Source organism: Colletotrichum tamarilloi (assembly GCF_030869305.1).
Source record: "Colletotrichum tamarilloi strain Tom-12 chromosome Unknown Scaffold_8.1, whole genome shotgun sequence".
Classification (NCBI taxonomy): domain Eukaryota; kingdom Fungi; phylum Ascomycota; class Sordariomycetes; order Glomerellales; family Glomerellaceae; genus Colletotrichum; species Colletotrichum tamarilloi.
This window is the reverse complement of record NW_026849391.1, coordinates 364,126-388,023: the sequence shown is the minus strand read 5'-3', so window position 1 is coordinate 388,023 and position 23,898 is coordinate 364,126. Positions and strand designations below refer to the sequence as shown.

Genomic DNA, 23,898 nt, shown 5'->3' with positions numbered 1-23,898 from the left:
GCTCCTTCCCCTCCATCGCCAGTTGCGCCGGGACTGCAGCGGTGCAGCCACTCAGAAAATAGTGAGACCCCACATGGCAGCCAAAGGGACCCCGCTGTACCCGCCACCATCCCCTGTCACCACCTCGGATAGGTTCAGTGCTCGATCTAATCAATCAAATCTTGGATCAGATAAGATTAGGGAAGGAGCATTTCACTCACCTTCTTCAGCGTGCAAAATTTTCTCTCGCTTCCATCCATCCTTCCTCAGCTTCCCACATCGTCTGAGGTACCTCCCCAAGCTCCCCTACAGGGCACCCGTGGTACAGAGTCACTGGACCCCTCCTTCCACATTCTCTCCAGTACCGCACCAAGAAAAGGTACGGAGAATCCGTACCGACATACGTACCCATGTACCTTCGTTCCCCGAAAATGTCCCTCTACATTTCTTTCCCTCACACCCTCCCAGTCACCCCTTCTCCGACTTCGGGACAATTCTTCAGATTCCATCACCCTTGAAGATTAACTCCACGCCAATCCACCGATCGCCGTTCACTCGCCTCGCCAAAGACGTCAGGTTGCATTTGCCCACCCCCCTTCTTCACCCACCTTCTAACCTTGGGACCGATGTGGGCAGATGGGCAGGAAACAAGTCGTCAGTATCGGTACCTCTGCCTCTAGCGCCTCTGTCTCTCTCACGCCATGATTCCATCTGGTACTGGACCATCGCGGTATCGTCCAACACCCTTCACCTTAACCCATCAATCCCCTCCCTCACCCGACCCCGTGAACCACGGTACCACCCCCTCATCCCGTTTCCTCCCACTTGCAGTCGTCGGGTGCGGTGTGGCGCGTCCCTCGGCCACGCAGGGTGAAAGACCAAGCGACTTCTATTTTTCATGCGAGCAAGGGCACGGTTAATATTTCGTCAAATACAATACAAAGCCAAGCCAAGCCATGCACCATCGCACAATAATCCAGGTACAGCCAACTTTCCTTTCTTTCAGATTGACTTGCAGATTTGCCTCGTCTTGGCTTCGTCTTGGCACTTTGTTTCCTGGGCGCTTTTTGTCTTGGCGCTTCCAGAAGATCCAACGTCTACCTTTAGTCTATGACACTCATTGAGTCGTTACACAGGATCCATCCTCCAAGACTCCCAAAAGGTAAGATCTGATAATCCTGCTGACATCGCAGATTCCACGTCCAAAAGCGTACGGATACTGCGTCCAGCCAGCCAACACAGCCACACGAAAGAGAAGAAAAGCTTATTGGAAAGACGGGTATCCTTGAGCACGCCACTCTTCGAAAGTCAAACCCTTGGCGGCAGACGGCATCTTTACCATCAGAGGAACTTCAACGTCCTTATCCTTGCCCACCAGCCCTCCGCGGTGCACGATCTTGTCTTGAAGCACTTCAAAACCTAGGCGTTTGTAGAGGCCGAATCCCTCTTCAGACGACTCGAGGTAGACGGGAAGTCCCGCCAGCTCGGCCATATCGAGGCCCCATTTCGTCAAAAGGGCGCCTACGCCTTTTCTTTGGTGTTCAGGCTTCACTGCAATAATATGACAGTCTGTTCCCGGGGAAAACGCAAAAGTGTGTGTCATCAGCAACTGGGGTTCACATGGTATGTCTCGAAAAGCCTGAAGAAACAAAAAAGGCGCGAACCGGGTGCAAGGGGAAGGGATCGGGAAAAGGAGGACGTGGGAGTTCACGGCGGGTCCCACTCACAAACGTATTTTCGGCCAGCCCAAAGCTTTTCTTTGGCTGCGCTGAGCGGGTTGATTAACTCATCGGCGCGAGCTCTCTGCTCGCCTTGGAGCCAAACGGCGCCAGGGCTCCTGTACTCCTCTGGTGTGCGCTCCTTGAGAAATGCGTCCCAAAGGGCCATGCCGACGACCTCGCCAGTCTCGACATCAACGCACTTGATGGTGTACTGGGTGCTGGTCTTGTGCCAGTACTCGACAGTGTGTTTCGTATGACCCTCACGGAAAGCCTCGTCAATCCCCGTCGGAAACAGGATGTCGAGGATTACCGACCCCTTGAAGGCCGCAAAATAGGCATCGTACACCTGGGGGATGTCGGGGATTAAAGCGGGTAGAACGGTGAGGCCCATGGCGTCTGAGTGAAAGCCGAGAAAGGGCAAAAATAACAGGGCAAGAATTGGCGAGTCTGCTTGTTCGCGAGCAACAGTCTGACTTGACTGAATTCGCGGTAGTCTGGCTGGTTGGTAGCACCGTCTGTCGCTGGTTGTCTTGCGATCCTGAGGTCTCTCTGCGTATGTCTGCGTCTGTGAAGCTGTTCCGAAGTGGGATAGATGGCGTTCTATGGTTCGTTCGCAGCAAGAAGAGTGCGTTCGTTTTTGCTACTTGTGCGTCAACGGCAGCGAAGGCCAAACAAATCAATGACAAACGATAGGTCGGAAATATCGGTGCAAGCAACGCAGCAGGACGGAACTTTTTTGCCGGGTCACCACAGTGCGTTGGTGGTGTGAGTATTTAGGCTGGGGATTCGTCTGAAGACTTTTCCCTCACGGAACTGGAGCAACTCCGAGCAGGTCGGTCCCGAAGACCGGCTCGATATCCTCAAGGACGCAAGGAGATGACGGACTGACGTGCCAAGCACTGTGATCACACAAAGACCACGGGGGTTGACGCGGCAGTTCTCGGTAATCCCTGAAGGGGATCGTAAGGAAATGCCGCAACCGTTGGGAGCTTCCGCTGTCAGCGGCACCGTAGCGGGAGAGCCCAAGAAGGGAATTAAACAGCGTTGCCCTTCATGGATAATGGGCTTGATGAGCGCTTACTGGATGACGCGGAGCCGTTATACCCATCTTGAGTAGGAACCATCTGCCCGTTAACCCCATGTGTGTGTGGCAGTGTGCGCCTACCTATCTTAGCCAAGGGCCCGAGTTCTCTCACACTTCACAGTAGGAGTGTGTTAAAAGGCCCAATTTCCTCCTATACTATACTATACAGAGTAGTAAGTGCTACGTTGGGCTTGGGTTCGGCTCTCCCCCTCCCCTCCACATGTGAGGCGGGCACCACTTGTCGAGATTGAGGAAAAGGTCACGACATGCATGACCCATCATCAATCTGTTCGTCACATCCTGGGAGAGTGGGAGTGGGAGATGGACGCGTTAAAGTTATCAGATCCGCGTCTCTCGAGCCGGCGCTTTTTCTCTTTGCATGCGTCACCGTCAGGCGAAGGCCGCGAGACAGCAAACCCACCCTGTTTGTGCCAATTAGTGGATAACTTGAGCATGAGAGGATGGCGGATAATAATTGAAGAGTCTGGCAATTTGAGGGAAAAAATTCTGCTGCAGAAATGAGGGCCGATGTCCTCCCGGCTCTCGCCTCAGGCCTGCCGGCCCACAAGCGGGACATGCCCCCTTGGCGCTCCTAATCAGATCCGTCTTTTAGGCCCCACACCCCCGGCCATGTACCGGTCAGGTATCTTTGTACCTCGCACCCTCCCAGCTCCCAGCTCCCCCCAAAGCTCCTGCTTCGTTTCTCTTTTTCGTAAGGTCGCATCGGAGGAAGGACCCACGACATCATCACACGCCCCTCCCCTCCCACTTCAACCCCCTTGCCTCTCTCTCTCTCTCTCTCTTTTTTCCCTCCTTCACTCCTCCCAGTAGTGTACCTTTTTTCCCTCCCGTCCAGAACCACGAGAACGTATGATGAGATGGCGCCTTAGCTCAAGGGGACCCGTCATGAAACTCTTGCCTCATTGGTGCTGCGAGGGTGTGCTCAACTCGTTCGCATCTGACGTCCCTCACTCTCTCTCTCTGTGGCTCTCCCAAAGTTCCCAGAACGCTGACTTTGTGGTACAGTCGCAATAGTTCTGCATGCAGCATACCTATGCTAGGTTCCTTTGGTGGTTCCTAGGTTGTTTAGTCAGGCCCATTCGTTCGCGCCGAAGTCGAGTTGGGCGGAATCAACGACCAGTATTCGTACCAGCGTACCAGATACTCCGTTCTTTCACACACATACGGACACAAAGTCACACATTACACAACCCATTTCTGCTATACCCACCCGGACGGCTCCATGGATTAGGCACGTTGCGCCGTTGTGGCTCGCATCTGCCCTTCCCATCAATGAGCATCGCAAGAAACTGACTGGTGTGTCTGGTGGTTCCCGGGGCGAGAAACAATATGCACGCCCTTTCTCTTTCACAGGCTTTTTTTCCCGCTTTACCCTCCTCCGCTTGCTCTCCGCAGCGGCAGCGCAGTCCATTCATGATCCAGCTCGGTCTGCGAGGAGACGTAGCTCGGCTGCAGCGCCGCCGCAAGGTACATACCGCAGTACCCAGCCATGGGGTTCGTCGATCTAATCAAGAAGTCGGGAAGCCATGTATGTTTCTCGGGTAGTCTTCATGCAAGGATACCTGCCGGACAGACCTGCAGAGTCGCACACATAAGAGCCTCTCGCGGTTACTGTGAGTATACAAGACTCCTCCGAGTCTTGGTGCATGTCTACGAAGTACTGCGTATGTGTGAGTGAAAGGGCAGCTCTCCACCCTTGGGCCGGTTGATCGTCCTCGTCAGACAAAAATCCAAACATCTTTCTTCAACAAGTCTCAAACCAGACGTCGTTTTGCAGAAGAAACCAGACGAAGCCATCATTGTCCAAAGGCTTGTGAAATGCTGCGAGTTCAACCTCGAATTACTTCATAACGCTCGTTAACTTTACCCCTCCATCCTCCTCTTCCTTGCCACCACTCACTTCTCTTCGATACCCCCTCCTCCCCCTCCGGAAGTAAACAGAAACCAAACACACGATGCATTTGCGAGACAGCGAAGGCGGCGGAACTGCCTACCAAGAAACAGGCCTCACTGACGGCGCAACAAACGGCTTGACCAACGGCAACAATACCGTGAACCCCTCTTCAACGAGGACCGTCGTCGTGACATCGCGGGCCGAATCCACCACCACCACCGCCGGTGTAAGCGACTTTAGACATGAGCTCCTTCTTGCATGGCTGCTCGTCCTCCACCGCAACAACGACGACGGCCTGAGCAAGGTGAACTGGGGATTCAGAACACGGGACGGCCAGGAACCGTCGTCGGCGACACACAACAACCTGAGCCTGAGCGAGGCGCCGTTCAAGAACAGCGACTCGATAGCAGAGGCCTTGGAGGTCATCAAGGACCTCGGCGAGAGCGGTCTCGAGAGTGAAACGCAGGCTATCCCGGTGATATACTTTAACAATGGAGCACCCAAACCTCAGGGCAACTCTGAGAAGGCTCCCTCCAAGAGATCACAAGACGTACGTAGACGACCCTCTTCCGTGATACGTTGTACCCTAATATACAACATTCACTTCAACATGCTGACTCCGGAACCCAGTGGACATACCAGATCGAGGCGACGCTCAACGAGAACCAGCTGGTGATCAAGGCCCAATGGGACCGGGCCGTCCTCTCCTACCGCCACGCCATCTTCCAGCTCGACTCCTTCATCGAGATCCTCACCACTATCCTCGAGAAGCCCTACCGTCAGGTCTCGGACACAATCGGTCCCACCGCAAAGGACCTCGAGCAGCTCTGGACATGGAACGCCGAGCTGCCCGAGAACATGCAAAAGTGCATGCAGGACATCATCTCCGAGGTCGCGGCCAAGGGACCCGAAAGGCCGGCTGTCGAGTCCTGGGACGGTAACTTCTCCTACGGCGACGTCGACCGCCTCTCCACCCGCCTCGCGCGCCACCTCGTCGCCCGCGGCGTCACCGTCGGCTCCACGGTGCCAATGTGCTTCGAAAAGTCCCGCTGGACCACCGTCGCCCTCCTGGCCGTCATGAAAGCCGGCGCCGCCTTCGCCCTCACGGACCCGTCCCAGCCCGAGGCCCGCCTCCGCACCATCGTCGAGCAGACCGGCGCCACCATCATCGTCACCTCCCAGAACCAGAGCGACCTCGGCCGGCGCATCGCGCCCGAGCAGACCCTCGTCGTCGCCTCGGACGACACCCTCAACAATGATACCCTCGAGCTCGCCGCCGAGCTGCCCGTCGTCCCGCCCTCGTCCCCGCTCTACATCCAGTTCACCTCCGGCAGCACGGGCAAGCCAAAGGGCGTCATGATCTCCCACGAAAACTTCACCAGCGGCGCCGTGCCCCGCGGCTGGGAGGTCGGCTACCGCGCCCACTCGCGCTGCTTCGACTTTGCCTCGTACGCCTTTGACGTCAGCATCGATTGCATGCTCTGCACGCTCGCCGCCGGCGGCTGCCTCTGCATCGCCTCGGACGAGGACCGCATGAACGACCTCAGCGGCGCCATCCGCAACTCAAAGTGCAACATGGCGCACATGACCCCCTCTGTCGCCCGCGTTCTCGACGCAGACGTCATCCCTTCTCTCGAGGTCCTCGGTCTCGGAGGTGAAGCCGTTTCTGCGGGTGACGCCTCGACGTGGAGCAAGACCACGAGCGTCATCATCGCCTACGGACCCTCAGAGTGCACCGTCGGCTGCACAATCAACGGCAACGTCAGCAGCACCTCCACCAACATCGGCAAGGGCACCGGCGGCCTCACCTGGATCGTCGACCCGGACGACCACGAGCGCCTCATGCCCGTTGGCGCCGTCGGCGAACTCCTCATCGAGGGCCCCGTCGTTGGCATGGGCTACCTCAACGACAAGGCCAAGACGGACGAGGTCTTCATCGAGGACCCGGCCTGGCTGCTCGCCGGCGGCGGCTCCGCCCGCGGCAGACACGGACGCCTGTACAAGACGGGCGACCTGGTCCGCTACGACCCGGATGGCACGGGCTCCATTGCCTTCGTCGGCCGCAAGGACCAGCAGGTCAAGCTCCGCGGTCAACGCATCGAGCTGGCCGAGGTCGAGCACCACCTCCGGGGCAAGATGCCCTCGGGCGTCAAGATTGTCGCCGAGGTCATCAAGCCCGGCGGCAGCGAGCCCACGCTCGTCGCCTTCGTCGTCGAGCAGAACCCCGTTGACGGTCCCGCGGATCCTGAGAGCGGCGACGTCACCACCTTCTCCCCCGAGTTCAGCCAGGCCATCGCCGAGATCGACATTGCCCTCGGCGCCGAGATTCCCCGCTACATGGTCCCCTCGGCCTACATCCCCCTCCGCAAGATGCCCTCCCTGGTCTCGGGGAAGATCGACCGCAAGCGCCTGCGCGAGCTCGGAGGTTCCATGTCCCGCGAGCAGGTCGCCCGCCTGCGCGTCGCGCCCACCGAGAAATCGGAGCCTGAGACGGAGATGGAGAAGGCGCTGCAGCAGGTCTGGATTAAGATCCTGGGCAGCGAGTCCGCCGCCGCCATCGGTCTGCACGACAGCTTCTTCGCCCTCGGCGGAGACTCTCTCCGCGCCATGAAGCTCGTCGCTGCCGCGAGAGAGGACGGCATCGCTCTGACTGTCGCAACCATCTTCAACTTCCCCACGCTCAAGGCCATGGCTGAGAACGCGACCAAGGTGTCCAAGGAAGACGACGCCGCCGTCGCGCCCTTCTCCCTCCTCGAGGAAGGATGGGCACCCGAGGAGGCCCGCGCCGAGTCCGCCAAGCTCTGCGGTATCGACGAGTCCGCCATCGAGGACATTTACCCCTGCACGCCCCTCCAAGAGGGTCTCATGGCTCTGTCGGCCAAGGTCACTTCGGCGTACGTGGCGCAGAGAGTCGTCGACCTCGCGGACGTGGCGACGGCAGACAAGCTCCGCAACGCCTTCGACGTCGCCGCCGCAGACTGCGCCATCCTCCGCACGAGAATCGTCCAGGTGCCCGGCCGCGGCCTCGCCCAGGTTGTCGTCAAGGAAGACATTGCCTGGCACATTGGCGACGATCTCCAGGGCTACCTCGTCAAGGACCGCGAGGAGGGCATGGACCTTGGCAGACCCCTCGTCCGCTACGCCCTCGTCACGGACAACGCGTCGGGCAAGGTGCAGTTCGTGCTGACGATGCACCACGCCCTGTACGACGGCTGGTGCATGCCCCTCATCGTCGACAAGGTCAACAAGGCCTTTGACGGAGAGAAGGTTCAGCGCCCGGCCGAGTTCAAGGACTTCATCAAGTACCTCGGCGGCATGGACCGCAGCGCCGCCGAGACATACTGGCGCGAACAGCTCCAGGGTGCCGCTGCCACTACGCAGTTCCCCGCGCTGCCGTACGAGGGCTACCAGACGCAGGCCGACTCTCTTCTGGAGGTCTACGTGCCCCTGAACGGCAGACCTGCCTCCAACACCACCGTCGCCACCGTGATTCGCGGTGCCTGGGCTTACGTGGCATCCCACTACGCCTCATCCAACGATGTCATCTTTGGCGAGACCCTCACCGGCCGCAACGCGCCCATCAGAGGTTCCGACGAAATTGAGGGCCCCATGATCACGACCGTCCCCTTCCGCACCCAGGTCAACGCCGAGACGCTCGTCAGCGACTACCTCCAAGACATCCAAGACCAGACCATCCAACAGATCCCTTACGAGCACACCGGTCTCCAGCACATCCGCCGTCTCAGCCCGGATGCCCTCGAGGCCTGCGAGCTGAGAACCGGCCTCGTTCTGCACCCGAGCGCGGACGACTTTGACCAAGAAGAGTTCAATAAGTACCCCGCCAACCGCCTCGTCCCTGCCGGCGACGCGGAGGCCGCGGAGGAAGCTCTCAAGTTCAACACCTACGCCCTCATGCTCGTCTGCTCGACAGATCCCAAGGGCTTCTTGGTAATGGCCTCGTTCGACTCAAAGACTGTTCAGAAGCCTCTCATGGAGAAGGCACTCGCTCAGTTCTCTCAAGTGGCGCAGAAGCTTTGCCAGCTTACCGACACGCCACTTGGCGACATCGCGTACCTGACTGAGGAGGACAAGACCGAGGTCGCTCGCTTGAGCACCGAGAGCGTCAAGAGCGTTCAGAAGGAGTACCCGGAGGCCGAGGCGGTGTACATTGTTAACCCAACCGACTCTGCGCTTCTGGCACCTCTTGGAGTTGTTGGTGAATTGGTGGTCGTCAGCAAGTCCGACTTGTCTCTCTCCACGCTGGACTACCCTTCGTGGGCCGAGAACAAGGAGGCTGGCAAATTCTACAAGACGGAGCGCCTCGCCAAATTCAACGCAGATGGATCTGTCGAGATCACCGGCAAGACGAGCGATCTGGTCCAAAAGGCCAGCACTGCTACCAAGGCGCCTACTAAGCGCATCTCTGCCACATCTGCCAAGCAGCGTCGTCTGCGAACTCTCTGGAGCCGTGTACTCAGGCTCCCCGAGAGCGATATCGGCCTCAACGACAGCTTCTTCCGCCTTGGTGGAGATTCCATCGGTGCCATGAAGCTCGTCTCTGAGGCCCGCTTGGCTGGCCTCACACTTACCGTCAAACAGGTCTTCACGAAGAGGACGCTGTACGACATGGCCAGCGTCCTGCAGGACTCTGAGCCCACTCAGGACTCTCAAGAGTCCCTGAAGCCTCTCGTTCCCTTTGAGCTGGTTGAGGACCTCGGCGATGCCCCGGCAGAGACTCTCCGCCCCCTGTTGGCCGACCCGACATGGAAGATTGTCGACGCCTTCCCCGCAAGACCGTTGCAGGAGGTCGCCGTCAAGGGCACTATTGAGATCCCTCGCTTCTCTGCTCGCTATGAGGCCATGTACTTTGAGAGCGACGTTGACCGCCCCCGCCTCTTCCAGAGCTGTCAAGAGCTCGTCTCCCTCAACGAGGTCCTGAGATCAGTCTTTGTCAAGCACAATGGCGCTTGCCTGAGCGTTATCCTCGAAGACGTCAAGACCCCCGTCGTGGAGTATGAGATCGACAGCGATGTTGAGACCTTTGTCAAGGACCTCTGCAACATGGACGTCCAGACCCGGATGCCGCTTGGCTCCATCTTTGTCAAGTGGTTCTTCGTCCACAGCAGCAATGGCCAGTCTGCCCTAGTGTTCCGTGTCTCGCACGCTCAGTACGATGAGATTTGCCTTCCCATCATGCTGCACCAGCTTTCGGCTCTGCACGAGGGCAAGCCCGTTCCCAAGGCTCTCCCCTTCTCCTCCTTCGTCGGTCACGTCGTCAAGTCCAACATCCCCCAGAGTGTCGACTACTGGAAGGAGCTCCTCCAAGGATCCTCCGTCAACGTTCTCAAGCCCGATACCCCCGTGACGGAGAGACAGCACTACGCCATCGACAGGACGTTCGACATCTCGACCCGCTCCAAGGACGTCACCATCGCCACCCTCCCCACCGCAGCCTGGGCCCTTACCCTCGCCCGCCTGCAGAGCACGCGCGACGTCACCTTTGGCGAAGTTGTCAGCGGCCGCAACATCGACTTCCCCAACGCCGACATGGTCGTAGGCCCCTGCTGGCAATACGTGCCCGTGCGCGTCAAGTTCGAGGACGACTGGACGGTCCTCGACCTCCTCAACCTCGTGCAGAACCAGCACATTGCCAGCTCGGCGCACGAGGGCATCGGTCTGCCCGAGATCGCCAAGCTGTGCACTGATTGGCCGGCCTCGGTGGACTGGTTCGACACTGTGGTGCACCAGGACGTCGAGCACGTCGAGAGCCTCGGCTTCGAGACGGCGAGCAGTCGCATGGAGACGATCTACCCGCAGCAGGAGCCGCTTCGCGAGTGGAAGATCCAGGCGTTCCCCCAGGGCGATAAGTTGACGATTGAGATTGTCACGTTTGAGTCGTGGAAGGGCCATGCTGCGGAGCTGCTTGATAAGATTGAGGAGACGTTCAAGATTCTGCTTGGTAACCCCAGGTCGCTTTTGTTTGAGCAGCAGTAAGAGGAGAGATTTTGTACATACTGTACTAAAGACTGCATAGAAGGGGGAGTAGTGTCGAGTGTGTTACCATTTTTGGTCTTTTATCTGATATCATTTGTTGTTTTGTTGATGTTGAAGATTCTCCGATTGGACGAGGGGCTTTGCAATTGGTTTGGAAAATGCTGTGAACGATTTCATGTTGTTTTGTTGCTCTTTGGAGTTTGGTTGTTTCAATACACACATCATACCATACCATACCTTGCGACCCTTTCTCGCTGCTTCTCTGGTTCGCCCAACTTCCTTGCAAGTTGTATGCCGCCTGCTTGAGGCAACCCCAGACCAATCTGCATATGGCCGCTTCCAACAGCCTCACTTTCCTTATCTCATAGGAAAAGGGTGTCAGTTTCCTGTTCCTCACACAAATAGGGCGGAAGGTGGCTGCTTCCCCATCCTATCACCTTCTCGTCTCCAAGTTCAAACCTCCACCGCCCTTCAGACTTGTTGTCTTCTCGTTAAAGCAGCGAGAGACTGTCAGGAGGCTCTCCTGAGAGCGAGATAAGCAGGAAGCTTCCCCCGTCCCCCTCTCCTCCTTGACCAACACTCATCCGCACCTCTTTTGCGACTCTACACCAGCACACAGCTCCCATCACAGCCTGGTTTTCTCTCGCCGCTTCAACGCACCCCGGCAATCAACCAACGCCACAATGTCTGACAACGTCACCTGGACCAGCAACTTCGACGAGTTCCTTGCCGAACTCGACACCGAGAGCTACGCCAACGACACCAGCTTCATGGAACTCCTTGATCCTACTGGTTACTACGACTTCGGCCACGTCGACGATGGCGCTCTTGGCGCTGCGGACCCCCTGGATCCGTGAGACTTTTTTTTTAACACTTGCTAACAAAAAGGGTGTCAGGAGGCGAACAGAAGCGACCGGGAACTCGATCGGGCCGTGAGTTCCCCGCTCCATTCCCCGTGCCTCCTCTCCAAATAACACAGTCTTAGTGCAGATGAGATCATGCATCATTGCAGTCCGGATGACGGTAACGATTTGACATTGTCATTGGCCAGCGCTTCAGTCCAAAATGATTCGAAGCCCCTGGAGACAGCTTCTACTGCTTCAATCGAGAGGACTGCGGCAGAAGCGCACCTGACTTGCGCAGAGTGCGGCGAAGTTGTCAAGTACGCAGAGAATCTGCCCTACCATGCTAAGTGGAACAACCATAAGGCATTTTTGTGCCCAGTCCAAGGATGTGGTCAGAAATTCGTGAGCAATAGAGAGCTTGACGCTCATCAACGCCGGCCTCATCTTGAAGGCCACGAGCGCATTGAAATGGGGCATCCGTTCGCTTGTGTTGAGTGTTCGGTCGAGTTCAGGAACAAGTCCAAGCTGCGGGAGCACGCCAACGAAGCACAACACAATCCCTTTGCTTGTTCCTGTGGCAAGAACTTCGCCCGACTTGATGTCCTCTACCGACATCTTGACTCTATGGGGACCGACATGCCAAAGTTCCCTTGTCAATTCTGCAAAAGTCACCGCGGGGAGAACGGTTTTCGAAGAAGAGATCATCTCCGACAACATGTGCGCGGATACCACAGGTTCGAGGCTGAGGGAAAGAACGAAGACATCATGCCCAGCCGTCGTGGGAAGTATCAGACACCTCCAGTCTGCCATTTTGCGGATTGCCCGCACCACCGGAACGAAAATTTCAAAACACTCAGTCGCGAAGAACAAACCCGCTCCAAACCATTCGAAACACAGTCGGAATATACGAAACACATGAAGAACGCCCACGACTTCACAGCCTTCCCCTGTACAGTGAGAGGCTGTAGCAAGACTGGCGCAAAGGGTTACGCGAGAGAGAAAGATCTCATCAAGCACAGAAAGAAGGACCATCCTGAGACGGAAACATACGTTCCAGCAACGCGAGACATCAGGATTACTTGCCAGGGGTGTGGTGCCAGCCTGGGACCGAACAGCATGCGCTACCACCGATGTAAAGTTTCGCGGCTTTGATGGAATGCTTCGCTTTTTCTGCTGCTTTTTGCCTCGACAGAGCTTTCGATCGCAGTCACAAGCCTGTTTTGCGGCCGAGAGTAGGTGTTTGGGTAAGGATGTGTGAACCTGGTAGTGGAGGTAGGACGAGAGCGCTGGAGCCACACGACCAGCAAAGATTAATCTAGACTACGTAGTTCTATGCTCAATTATCACCGTATAACCATAGGTGGTGTCTTTTGATCGGACCCCCCCCCCCCATTGCTCCACGTTGAACACATTGAAATATCTCCCGCGCCTATGTCCTTGTGAGTGTTCTCCAAGTTGCTCGACTCCCGTTTGCATCGGGAGTTCTGGTCTCGATCGAGTATATAATTCGATAGGCTCGCACTGGATTAATGTTGATTGTGCCGATTCTGTTTATTCAAACTGGAAGGGTTCAGATAAGTAGTTACGCCATCCACTGTATTCCATGAGCCAAGTGCGCCAATTGGGTATTGTGATCGGACCCTGCCAGTGGTCCCGACGGCCTGTCAATCGACGGGACCGGTTCCCGGCTCCTATGATACGTCCATGTCCTGCACTCCCGAATCAATCGCCTCTAAAACTCTCTCAGCATATCGCCGCCCCGCAGGGCTGAGCATCATAGGATCATGATGAAAACCGTCCCTCTCCCAGGGCAACGTCCGCGGTGCCGGATCCGCGGGATGTAAGTCCCCTACACGTTGCGGCATGCCCTTATACCGCTTGCCATGATCATCCACCCAAGTGAGCAACTCCGTCCGTGGATCTCGTGTCGGGGCGTTATAGAAGTCAATAGGCGACTCCCAGTCCGGATCACCAAGGATCAACCGCGCAATATCAGTACGATCGTCCAGCAGCAGAGCCAGGCGCGGCGTGGCAAGCTGTTCGTACCAGCCTTCGCCCAGATAATTCACAATCCCCGCAATCTCACGGTCGCCAATACCCTCGATCCACCACAGATTCTGCGTCGCCTTCATGAACATGAGATAATGAGCCAGAATAATAAGCGCGCGAGGCCTCTTTTCCCGCCCAAGCTCGACAAACCCCTTCGGAATGAAAGTGAACCACGTCACGACGCGTAGGGTCATGATGGGTCCAAACCCGTTGACGAGCTCGGCGTAGAGGGAGCCGAGGTACTTTAGCGTGTCGTAGTACGTCGAGATGTCGTCGTAGTCCGGGTCGCCTGGCTGGATGGAGGAGACCATGAAGAGGAGGTTATTGGGGATGTGCTTAGCCGCCTCGTCGAGGTTGATGGGCGGACGCATAAAGAGCTCCGCGAGACCAGAGTCCCAGAGGGTCTGCGGCGTAGCCATGTCGATCATGAGGCCGATGCCGCGCCAGACGACCATCCAGTCGATGATGTAGAGGTCCTTTGTCCCCTCTTCGCGGAACATTTGCGACGACAAGGCGGTGAGCAGCAGGGAAGTCGCGATGAGGGCGGGGAAAGTTTCCGGTTTGCCTTCCTCGATGGCCTTGCGGTATCCCTCGAAGGCGCGGGCGCGGTAGCGGAGGGCGCGGGAGGGGGCGATGTCTTGTTTGAGGTGCTGGAGCTGGAGGGCCGAGGTGCCGAGGAGGCAGTCCATGAGGAAGGGGCTCTGGAAGGCGTGGCTCGGGATCTTGACTTTGAGGATGTCGTCGATGCGCTTCACCCTGCCGGCCTGCGTGGCGAAGGAGGTGAAGGTGTTTGTGGTGTAGAACCAGAGGAGCTTCATGTCGATGGCGTCCCTGTCGCCGGCGGGGATGTAGAGCGGTTCTTTGATGACGAGGGCGTTGGCGTCGTCGTCGTCGCCGGCGGCCGCATGGTGGCTGTTGCGGCGGTGCTGCGGCGGCGTGTGAGACCGCGAGCGGGCCGGGGAGAAGGGCCCGGCGGAGGAGCCTGATGGCGATCCCGGTGGGCGGTGGTCGGAGTGGGAGTGGGACGGTCCGGGGTAGTTGCAATTGGCCTTGCGGAGCACGCAGTTACGACATGTTGGACGAGCTTCGTCGCACTTCACCTTGCGCGTCTTGCAGTTCTTACATCCCGTCCGGGACTTCTTGTGGGGCCGTTTTGAGTGGTATGGTTTATCCTCGATGTGGTTTGTTGAGGTTCCTGCGGCGGCGTCCGCTGAGTCTGACTGTCCGGAGGATGAGAGGATGGTCATCGTGTGTGTGATTGTGTCCTTGACGGGGCCCCCCAAGGCCACCCGACTCTCGTCTCAATGGGGAATCTGAACCAAGTGGCTGCCCTTCAGTCTTACGGCGTCCGTCAGGATTCGGGATGAGAGGGAAGGATGGCTACGGGGTGAAGTGAGATGAGGTGGAGGTTGTTGGGGTGAGATGAATGGCGAGTGGGGAAGATGGGAGGGAGAGAAAGAGAAGCTTCGCGGTAGTGGCAACGAGGTGAAAGGTACGTCGTTCGGAAATTGTCAAGTGTGTGTGAAGTCGGGACGCTAGGTAGAAGGGGTTGAGTTGGTGATGCTCGGACCTCTACTTTTTTTTAGGGATGATGTCCAACGGCCGGACGGGGGAAGTAGAGATGTCGTCGGGGTTGAAACAGAGTTCCGTGGGCGGGTGACGCTGCTGACGGAATGAGACGCCTAGTTATCGGATGAAGCTTTAAAACACAGTCCCCCTTCGCACTGATTAGTCGGCCCGCTAGCTTCAAGTTTGTCTCTTTTTTGCCCCCAGGGGTTAGGTAGGTGGTTGGTTCCGTTGGTTCTAATATGCACATGCCGACTTGAGTTGTGTCGGGTTAAGTGTGTGTGAGGCCTCACGAACAAACGAATCTCATGCTGCTGCCTTCCCAGGTGTGTTATTACCTTCGTTATCAAAGCCACAGATGGAGAGATCATTGACCCCACACTGAGCTGACGAGCTCCCTACCTGACTCTCATCTGACGGATGACTAGCGCTTTTCCCCGTTAGGCGGCACGAATCCTTCGAAGGTGGTGGCATGCGGGTTTTAATGAGACGGGCTAATAGAAGCCGGAGAAGCTCAAGCTTACAAGTGGGAGAGAAACGAACGCGCCGCAACAGTACATGGTGTGTGTGTTCCATGCCGTTGACGTACCCAAACTGCGCCGCGAGGGCCACGAAGCATGTGCAGCGGCAGCAAAAAGAGAAAAAGTACGGATAAGAGGCTTGCGCAAGCCTCTTAGAACCCGGCAACACACACAAGTTTGTTCATTCCAAGGGTCGGGAAGAAGGGTACTGTGTATCCGTAAAAGCACTGCGCCTCCCGCAGTACCCTTCTCCCTGCTGTCAACCCTCCGTGGGTTGCCCTTTTGGGCGCTGGAGTGGGTTTGGATACGGGCATGTTTGTTTGACCTTGGGGGAACGAGGACATTTGACACTTGGCGCACAGTTCCGGATGAGTGAAGGAGGGGACTAGCCAGAGAGACACACAGAGAGAGTTGTGACTTGAGAAGTTACCGGTACTGTGAGCTGTGAGCTGTGAGGCCGCACTGCCGCAGACGAGCTAAAACTGAGTGTGGTCAAGTCTCAAGAAGTGGAGCTGCGCCCGGCACAGGGCGCCTGGGTCCCAACGCACGCGGGCCATTTTGGTCCCCTGCGCCCGCCGTAAGAGGGGCCCGAGATGGGCCGATGCTCCGGTCACATGATTTCGCGTCTCAACGGCTTGCAGGTCCTTTCCTCCCCATGTACTCCGTACCTTCGTACGCGACACGGCGGTCTTGGGTTTCCGGCCCGTTTCCCCGGTTTTCTTTCTCCGGGTGACGAACGCTGTTTTCGAGTTGATACTTACTAAAAGGCTCGAACGCCAGAGCAATTGACCCAATTGACATGGCGTCTCTCTTCCAGCTTCCTGAGGAGCTTCTCCTATCCCCCTTATTCGAACGTTTCCCCTGCCGCGAACGTCAGATCCGGTCTTTAGCTACTCTTCTCCATGTAAGTCGCTAATCTTTTGCTCAACTTTATGTGAAGGCCAGACATTGACCTCGACACTTCAGCCCGCCGCCGCGCCCTGCCGGAACCTCATTGTCTACGGCACCGAAGCCACCGGAAAGTCAGCCATCGTCGAGTCTCTCCTGCAAAACCTCTCCAAACCCCTCGACGAAGAACCCGGGGCCGAACCCAAAACCTCTCTCAGCTTTGCCATCGTTAATTCCATACAATGCATCACGGGGCGGCATCTGTTCGAGCGGACAATCGCTGCCGTGGTGGACGCGATACAATGGAAGGCTCCGCCCAAGAAGTGCGAGACGCTGGCCCAATTGATGGTTGAGCTGTGCAAGATGCTCAAATACACACAACGACCCGACGGGTGGCGCCTCGTGTTTGTCTTTGACGCAATTGACCGTCAGAGAGACGCTCCCGCAACTCTCCTCCCAGCATTAGCACGGCTATCCGAAGTGGTGAGTGATCAAGCACCCCCCACGCGCTCAACTATGGCATACTAACAAGCTACCGTTCCATAGATACCATGTCTGACCTGCGTCTTCATCGTCACCGCCCCTCCCCCCTCCAGCCTCCGCATCTCCTTCGTACCACACATCCAATTCCCAAACTACACCAAGCAGGAATTCATAAAAATCATCTCGGCGTCCCCGCCGCCGCCGACCCCGACCACGACGCAAGACGACACAAGCTTCCTCTGGACCCGCTTCGTCGGCGCCGTCTGCGACGCCCTCACGACGTCGGCGTCCCGCACCCTACCCTCGTGCCGCCACAGCTGCGACGCCCTCTGGCCGCGCTTCACGGCGCCCATCCTGGCGCGCACCCACGGCCCGCGCGAGTTCTCCAAGCTCCTCATCGCCTCGCGCGTGCACTTCCAGGATGAGAGCCTTCTGAACCCGAGTATCGTCTCCATCAAGCTCGGCAATTCTTCTTCGACGGTGTCTGTGACGACGACAACGACAAAGACGAATGGCCATACACCAGTAGGCACGCCCTCAAAGCACGCAACAGCATCAGCTCAATCAGCGGCGGCACTGATGAGCACCGCCACCGCCGACCTAACAACCCTACTCCCGACTACCACCCGCCTCCTCCTCCTCGCAGCCTACCTAGCCTCACACAACGCGCCCCGCCACGACCTAACGCTCTTCTCAACCTACCACCACGGCCGCCGAAAACGCCGCGGCGGCGGGTTCGTAGCCCCCAAACGAGGCCGGCCGAGCAAGTACAAGAAGATCTCGCGCAAGCTGCTCGGCGCGCACGCCTTCGTTCTGGAGCGCATGCTCGCCATCTTTGCTGCCGTGCGGAGCGAGTGGGCCGAGGCCGACGTGCGTGGCGGGTTCGGTACTGTCGGTGGCGGCAGCGTGGTGGACGGCGACGTGGGTATGGCTATCTCGACGCTTGCGAGTTTGCGGTTGCTGATGAAGGTTGGCACGGGTGGTGATCCGATGGACCGTGGAGGCAAGTGGAGGATTAACGTCGGGTGGGATATCATTCGGGGTGTGGGGCGGAGTGTTGGTATTGAGGTGGAGGAATGGCTCATTGACTGAGGTTGAGTTGTCGGCGTACGTATGACTTCATGTTGAGATGGCAGTTGATGGGTCTTGAGGCTAGACTCAGTGACAATATGAATGGGACACGATTATCCTGCCAGTTTTGATGAAACGTTGTAAAACTTCAGCTTTGGATGCATTATGTCACTCAAACGCCGGAGCCTTTCTTGATTCCCGGTGTCTAGTTATCTCATCTCGAAGGGTGGATTTCGCCTTATGCCTCGCCCAGATCTCCCCGTGACATCTAAACCCAAGGCAAGCTTACAAGAACATGTGTGTATGCGCGTGTGTTTCATCCATACATTGCCGTCAACCCAGACTGGCGCCTATCATGATAGTACATTGACATTGAACTCCTTGCGACTCATTGGCCTAAAAAAGACATGTTTTTACAACTCCCATCCTACGACCTGCCCCAAAAAACCCCTCTACCGGTCCCCAAATCGCCAGGTATCTTCCTGCTTAGTACCCGGTGCGAGCCAGGCGGCGTTACTCGCCCCGCGGGCTCTACCGTTGCTGGGCCCGTCAGACTTCTTGGCATCTTCGCCATGAGGCGAATGCCCGTTGCTAAATGACTGGAATGCTCCAGCAGAGACCATGGGACTCTCAAAGACGGGCGCATTCTGGCTGGCGTTCAAGGCGTCCTTTGTGTTCAGGGGTAGCAGGGGTTCCTCCTTGATCTCCATCATCTTTGCCTTGCGGTCCGCCTTGTCCCGGTCGTGTGTGCGGTCGTAGAGGTAGAGGCCGACAAAGGTCAGCAGGATGCCGACGCCTTGGAGAGGGGTGGTTTGGTTGCGGAACCAGATGATGGCAATGACGATGACGAACACGCGCTTGATCAGGCTGGCGACTGAATACGTAACTGGCGAGACAAGGGACAAGAGAACGAAGGCGAGGATGTTTTGTCCAAAGTGGAAGGTGCCGTTGAAGATGAACTCGATGGTGAGGCGGCCGTGGTCAAAGGAGCCCGCCTTTTCGTTGAGGTCGACTGCGCCGTCATGTAGGACGTCGCCGATGATTCCGGTGCCTTCGCTCCAGAACCAGATTGGTACCGTCAGGATGAAGGCCATGCCGGAGGAATAGCAGAGCAAGTTAAGCTTGTCGAGTTTTTGTGACCGCGCTGACTGGCCCTCAGCCTCGGCCTTGGCGGCTTCGTTGAAGAGACGCTTCGAGAAGATGTTCTGCGTCACGAAAATGATGGTGGCAAGGAGGGCGTATAAGATACCCAGGAGCTCGCCACTGTAGCTGTTGTGCTTGCCTGAGCAAGCGAGCATGACCCCGAGGGTCAGGGGCACCAAGGACAGGTAGGTGTTGACAGAGTACCGGATGTTGAAGATCAAGCGGTAGGCCAGGACTGTGAAAAGGGGAGAGAGACCCTTGATGGTGTGGACCAGCGAGACGGGAATCTTGGAGGTCGCGGTCGAGCTCAGCAGGTGGCCAAAGATCTGGAATGCGGCAAGGGGCATCGTCGTCGAAATGACATCGCGGGAAGGGTAGCGAATGCCATGTTTGAGGGCTGGTATCGTCGTCTTGAGACTTGGAAAGATATTGGCGAGCCAGGCGAAGAGGATGCAGTAGGTCGCCACGAAGGCGAATTGGATGAGGGTCAGCGTCGCGGGCTTGTCGAAGGCGGTCAGGATGGACTTCGAGGACGTGTTCGTAAGGGCGGACGAGGTGTACCAGAGGACACAGAGCGCCTGCGATGCAAGCCATTAGCGCCTAGCAAGCAAAAAAAGAAGGGAGCAGAGCAGTGTTTCTAAGCAAGACTCACAATCAACCTAGGAGAGACAGGCGCCTTGAGCGCATCAGCTATCTCGTGAGCATTCTGGCCGACGCTTCCGCCTCTTGTCCGTATGTTGTGAATGGCGTCACCCAGACTCTTCTGCCTCCCGTGGCCATACCGCGTTGGCACCTGCTGGCCCGGCGCACCCCATCTGACGCTGCGACCCTGGAGACTCTCCTTTCTGGGTTGCCAGCGGTCGCCGCCTACGGGCGCTCCTGGTAGCGCATAGCCGTTGGACTTTGCAGGACTCGGGGCCCTCGAACCGTTGGTGAGGTGGGAATCGATGTGGTCGGGGAATTTCTCCATGCCGCCGTTGCCGTTGGCAGAGAGGGAATCGATATCGCCGTACGGTCTTGGTGAGTGCTGCGACCGATTGACCGAGGAGGTTTGTGTTATAGAACCAGAAGTTGTGGAGTGAGGCATGACGCGAGCACTGGGGGAAATTTGGCGGGGACAAAAGTTCTTGGTATCAAGACAAGGTATCCCGTCTCCGTAAGGTAGCTGATAATGCTGGCAGGGTGGGTATGCGATTTTCGTAAATTACCTAGTACCTCTGAGGCCTGGGCACCCCTCTGGAGATATCTCTTGTACTGGTAGAAAAACGAGTGACAGATGCGGCAATCATGCGCGAAGAAAATCAAAAAAACCTTAGACTTGCTTAAGGTCGAGCATTGTCTCTGCCTTTGTGGAAGGTCGATTTTCAGATGGCGACGCTCTGATGGTGGGAGGCCAGACGTTCTCTCTTGTTCGCATGGGCAAAAAAAAAGTCTCGACGGCAGGGCGAGATTTACACGTCCATACAAAAGTCAGCTCCCTAAAGTTACTGGGGGAGCTGTCCTCATCTCAATCAATCGGAGATCCCACGGTGCTGCAGCGCGGCTTAGGAATGGCTCGTTGTCAGTGGCTGCTATCCCTGCTGAGCAAGGGGCAGAAACGCATCCCCCCACGGAGCTTCGCCCACCAGTACCACGGCATTCAATAGCCCGTGCCCGGGGCACTAAACCCGCTGGAGGACCGGCGCAACGGGTTGGCACCTGCAGTCCGTACGGCGTTATGGCATTGATGGGGAGGCACCTACGGCGCTGCTGGATGATTAGTAACGCCGCCTACCGACAAGACTTGGCACCCCAAGCACCTTACTGGACGGCGCCGGCCCAAGCTTCGGGTAGTACCTACTGCGCTACTTAGGAATACGTACCGTTCTCACTTCGGCCAGGATCAGGGACGGACCCACTTAATCGTAAAGCAGCCTCCAAAAGTTTGGCGCGGCTGTCACGTATCGCCAGTCGCCTCCAGAAGGCTGTCCAGCATTTGACGCCCATCGACATCTGTTCCATCGCATTGTACTTCTCCAGTCCACTTCTGCGCGCCTGCAGCACCACCGCCGTTTTGCTTTCCCACAAAGCATGCGCCCTCGCATCGATCCGAGAAGATTTACCATAGCCGCAGTGGTCTGCTACGTCGTAACACAAGCTACACCAAAAGCGTTCAGCTCCACGGCGCATCTCGATTCAAGATGGCGGCCCCAAAGATGACCAAGAACCAGATGCGGAGGGCGAAGAAGAAGGAGCAGAAGAAGGCTCAGACAGAGGTGCGTTTCCCGTTCGATGTCGGTGCATGCGCGCGTAATACTGACGTAGAGGACAATCAGGTCGCGTCAAACACTCCCGAGGTCAAAGACGACGAGAAGAAGCCTGAAGAGACTGAGGCAACACAAGAAACAAATGGCAACGACCTCGAGGTTAAGAACGAGTCCGAGACCAACGCCAAGGTCGAAGCCGACGGCCCTGCCGACGATGATTTCAACTTTGACGATGAGAGGTTTGCCGCATTCAAGGATATCTTTTCAAAATTCGGCGTCGCGATAGACGAGGACGAAGTTTCAAAGGAGGCCAATGCAGGAAACACAGGCGAGGTAATATGGGACGAAGACGATATTCCCAGCGAGGACGAGGAGGCGTCAGGACAGACGAAGCTCTCCAAGAAGAAGAGAAAGCAGCTCAACAAGCTTTCTATTGCGGAACTTAAGGCTTTAGTCAAGATACCCGATGTTGTCGAGTGGCAGGACACCTCAGCCACAGATCCCCGCCTTCTCGTGCAGATCAAAGCTCAAAGAAACGTGGTGCCCGTTCCTGGCCACTGGGCGCTCAAGAGGGAGTACCTTTCCTCGAAGCGAGGTATCGAGAAGCCGCCTTTCCGGTTACCAAAGTTTATCGCCGAGACGGGCATTACGGAAATGCGCGATGCTGTTCTCGAAAAGCAGGAGCAGCAATCTCTGAAACAAAAGCAACGTGAGCGCGTCGCTCCCAAGATGGGCAAACTGGACATCGACTACCAGAAGCTCTACGATGCGTTCTTCCGTTTCCAGACCAAGCCGGAGCTCACGCGGTTCGGCGAGGTGTACTACGAGGGCAAGGAGAGCGAGGTTGATTTCCAGCACTTCCGGCCGGGCGACCTGACCGAGGCCACAAAGGAGGCCTTGGGTATGCCGCCAGGCGCACCTCCACCATGGCTCATCAACCAGCAGCGATTCGGCCCGCCTCCATCATATCCCACTCTCAAGATCCCAGGACTCAACGCCCCGCCGCCACCAGGCGGTTCGTGGGGTTTCCATCCCGGTGGCTGGGGAAAACCCCCCGTCGACGAATTCAACCGCCCCTTGTACGGAGGTGACGTTTTTGGTCTCACAAACCAGGCCGGCGCACAAATCGCACCACCCGTCGCCGCACCCCTGGCCACCGGCGAGCCCGTCGAGAAGACTCTCTGGGGTGAGCTGCAACCCCGCGACGAGGAGTCCGAAGAGGAAGACTCGGAAGAGGAATCCGACGAGGAGGAGGAGGAAGGCGAGGACGGCCCCGGCGGCGGCCTCGCCTCGCCGAGCGGCATCGAGACCTTGGGCGGCATGGTCTCGTCCGTACCGACGGATTACCCGGGCCACGGCGTCGAGACCTCGGTGGCGGGCGAGATGGACCTGCGCAAGCAGCGCCGCGGCTTCGACACGGAGGAGAGCTCGCACCCGCGCTCGGCGTACCAGGTCATCCCCGAGCGGCAGCAGCGCACCGAGGGCTTCTTTGGCAGCGACAGGGTGTACGACCTCAACCAGCAGCAAAAGGCAAACATGCCCGTGCTCGGCCAGGAGGACGACAGCCGCAAGCGCAAGAAGCCCGGCGACGTGGACGTCGCGCTCGACCCGGACGCGCTGCTCAACAACGACGGCATCAGCAAGGACGAGGTGCGGCGGCGGTTCGAGGAGGGTAAGCGCGAGGAGGGGCTGGGTGCCAAGTGGGCGTACGAGGAGGATCTGTCCGAGATGATTGCGCAGGAGTCGCGCAAGAGGCAAAAGGTGGACGAGAAGCGCAACGACGAGAAGAAGAAGCAGAGCAAGTACAGGTTCTAAGTGACTTGGGAGCTTGGTGGCTGGCTGAATTCTCTTGTCGAGAAGGCAAATTTTAGAGAGAGAGAGAGAGAGAGAGAAATGTAATGGTATCCTGATGGTTTTCAATGTTGTAAAAGGGGCACCGGCGCCGGGTTGGGCATACAGAAATTCTAACCGTTGTTTTTTTGCTGTTTGATGATTCCGCGCATACACGTGTTGGTCCTGGTATCTCGAATAGATTGCTCTATAAAAACAGAACAAAGAGAACAACTTTAGTCGTCAGGAGGCCATTTACTCGTCATTTCAAAGTGAGATTCAATTAGTATAGTTTCATGCCTGGTGCCTCTAGAATCCCGTCTCTATCGGCCGCCCCAATGATGATGATGCGACGCCGTTTGCCCCATGCAGGTAGATGCCATCCGCTTTGTTTGTCGAAATGGAAAATGATGAGCTTCTTCTCTCTTGGCTTCTTTCTTCCCCTCATGCACTTCTCCGTCCCCCCTCCCCCAATCTTTCTCTCGTCCCTCGAGTTGACGGGTTGACATTTCTTACTATACACTTATACGTCTTGCTTCCACGGCTGACGGTGGCCAGGCGTC

General features: G+C 57.2%; 7 protein-coding genes across 7 annotated transcripts; 4 read left to right on the top strand and 3 right to left on the bottom strand.

Annotated features, from left to right (window-relative positions):
* Nucleotides 1-1,243: 1,243 nt before the first annotated feature.
* CTAM01_03475 (acetyltransferase) lies at nucleotides 1,244-2,091 on the bottom strand (the record flags this gene model as incomplete). The annotated part of the gene is made up of 2 exons (XM_060519510.1): nucleotides 1,244-1,548; nucleotides 1,707-2,091. The coding sequence occupies 2 exons, from the start codon at nucleotides 2,089-2,091 to the stop codon at nucleotides 1,244-1,246; spliced, it is 690 nt and encodes a 229-aa protein (XP_060385716.1).
* A 2,669-nt stretch (nucleotides 2,092-4,760) lies between these two features.
* On the top strand, nucleotides 4,761-10,693 carry CTAM01_03474 (AMP-binding enzyme; the record flags this gene model as incomplete). The annotated part of the gene is made up of 2 exons (XM_060519509.1): nucleotides 4,761-5,249; nucleotides 5,330-10,693. 2 exons carry the CDS (start codon nucleotides 4,761-4,763, stop codon nucleotides 10,691-10,693), a joined length of 5,853 nt encoding a protein of 1,950 aa, XP_060385715.1.
* Nucleotides 10,694-11,376: 683 nt separating this feature from the next.
* CTAM01_03473 (uncharacterized protein) lies at nucleotides 11,377-12,690 on the top strand (the record flags this gene model as incomplete). Its single annotated transcript, XM_060519508.1, has 2 exons — nucleotides 11,377-11,546; nucleotides 11,745-12,690. The coding sequence occupies 2 exons, from the start codon at nucleotides 11,377-11,379 to the stop codon at nucleotides 12,688-12,690; spliced, it is 1,116 nt and encodes a 371-aa protein (XP_060385714.1).
* A 539-nt stretch (nucleotides 12,691-13,229) lies between these two features.
* Nucleotides 13,230-14,834, bottom strand: CTAM01_03472 (uncharacterized protein; the record flags this gene model as incomplete). The annotated part of the gene is made up of 1 exon (XM_060519507.1): nucleotides 13,230-14,834. One exon carries the CDS (start codon nucleotides 14,832-14,834, stop codon nucleotides 13,230-13,232), a length of 1,605 nt encoding a protein of 534 aa, XP_060385713.1.
* Nucleotides 14,835-16,473: 1,639 nt separating this feature from the next.
* On the top strand, nucleotides 16,474-18,137 carry CTAM01_03471 (origin recognition complex subunit Orc5; the record flags this gene model as incomplete). The annotated part of the gene is made up of 3 exons (XM_060519506.1): nucleotides 16,474-16,578; nucleotides 16,641-17,045; nucleotides 17,109-18,137. The coding sequence occupies 3 exons, from the start codon at nucleotides 16,474-16,476 to the stop codon at nucleotides 18,135-18,137; spliced, it is 1,539 nt and encodes a 512-aa protein (XP_060385712.1).
* A 431-nt stretch (nucleotides 18,138-18,568) lies between these two features.
* CTAM01_03470 (triose-phosphate transporter) lies at nucleotides 18,569-20,346 on the bottom strand (the record flags this gene model as incomplete). Its single annotated transcript, XM_060519505.1, has 2 exons — nucleotides 18,569-19,837; nucleotides 19,912-20,346. The coding sequence occupies 2 exons, from the start codon at nucleotides 20,344-20,346 to the stop codon at nucleotides 18,569-18,571; spliced, it is 1,704 nt and encodes a 567-aa protein (XP_060385711.1).
* Nucleotides 20,347-21,439: 1,093 nt separating this feature from the next.
* Nucleotides 21,440-23,320, top strand: CTAM01_03469 (uncharacterized protein; the record flags this gene model as incomplete). Its single annotated transcript, XM_060519504.1, has 2 exons — nucleotides 21,440-21,514; nucleotides 21,575-23,320. 2 exons carry the CDS (start codon nucleotides 21,440-21,442, stop codon nucleotides 23,318-23,320), a joined length of 1,821 nt encoding a protein of 606 aa, XP_060385710.1.
* Nucleotides 23,321-23,898: the final 578 nt, after the last annotated feature.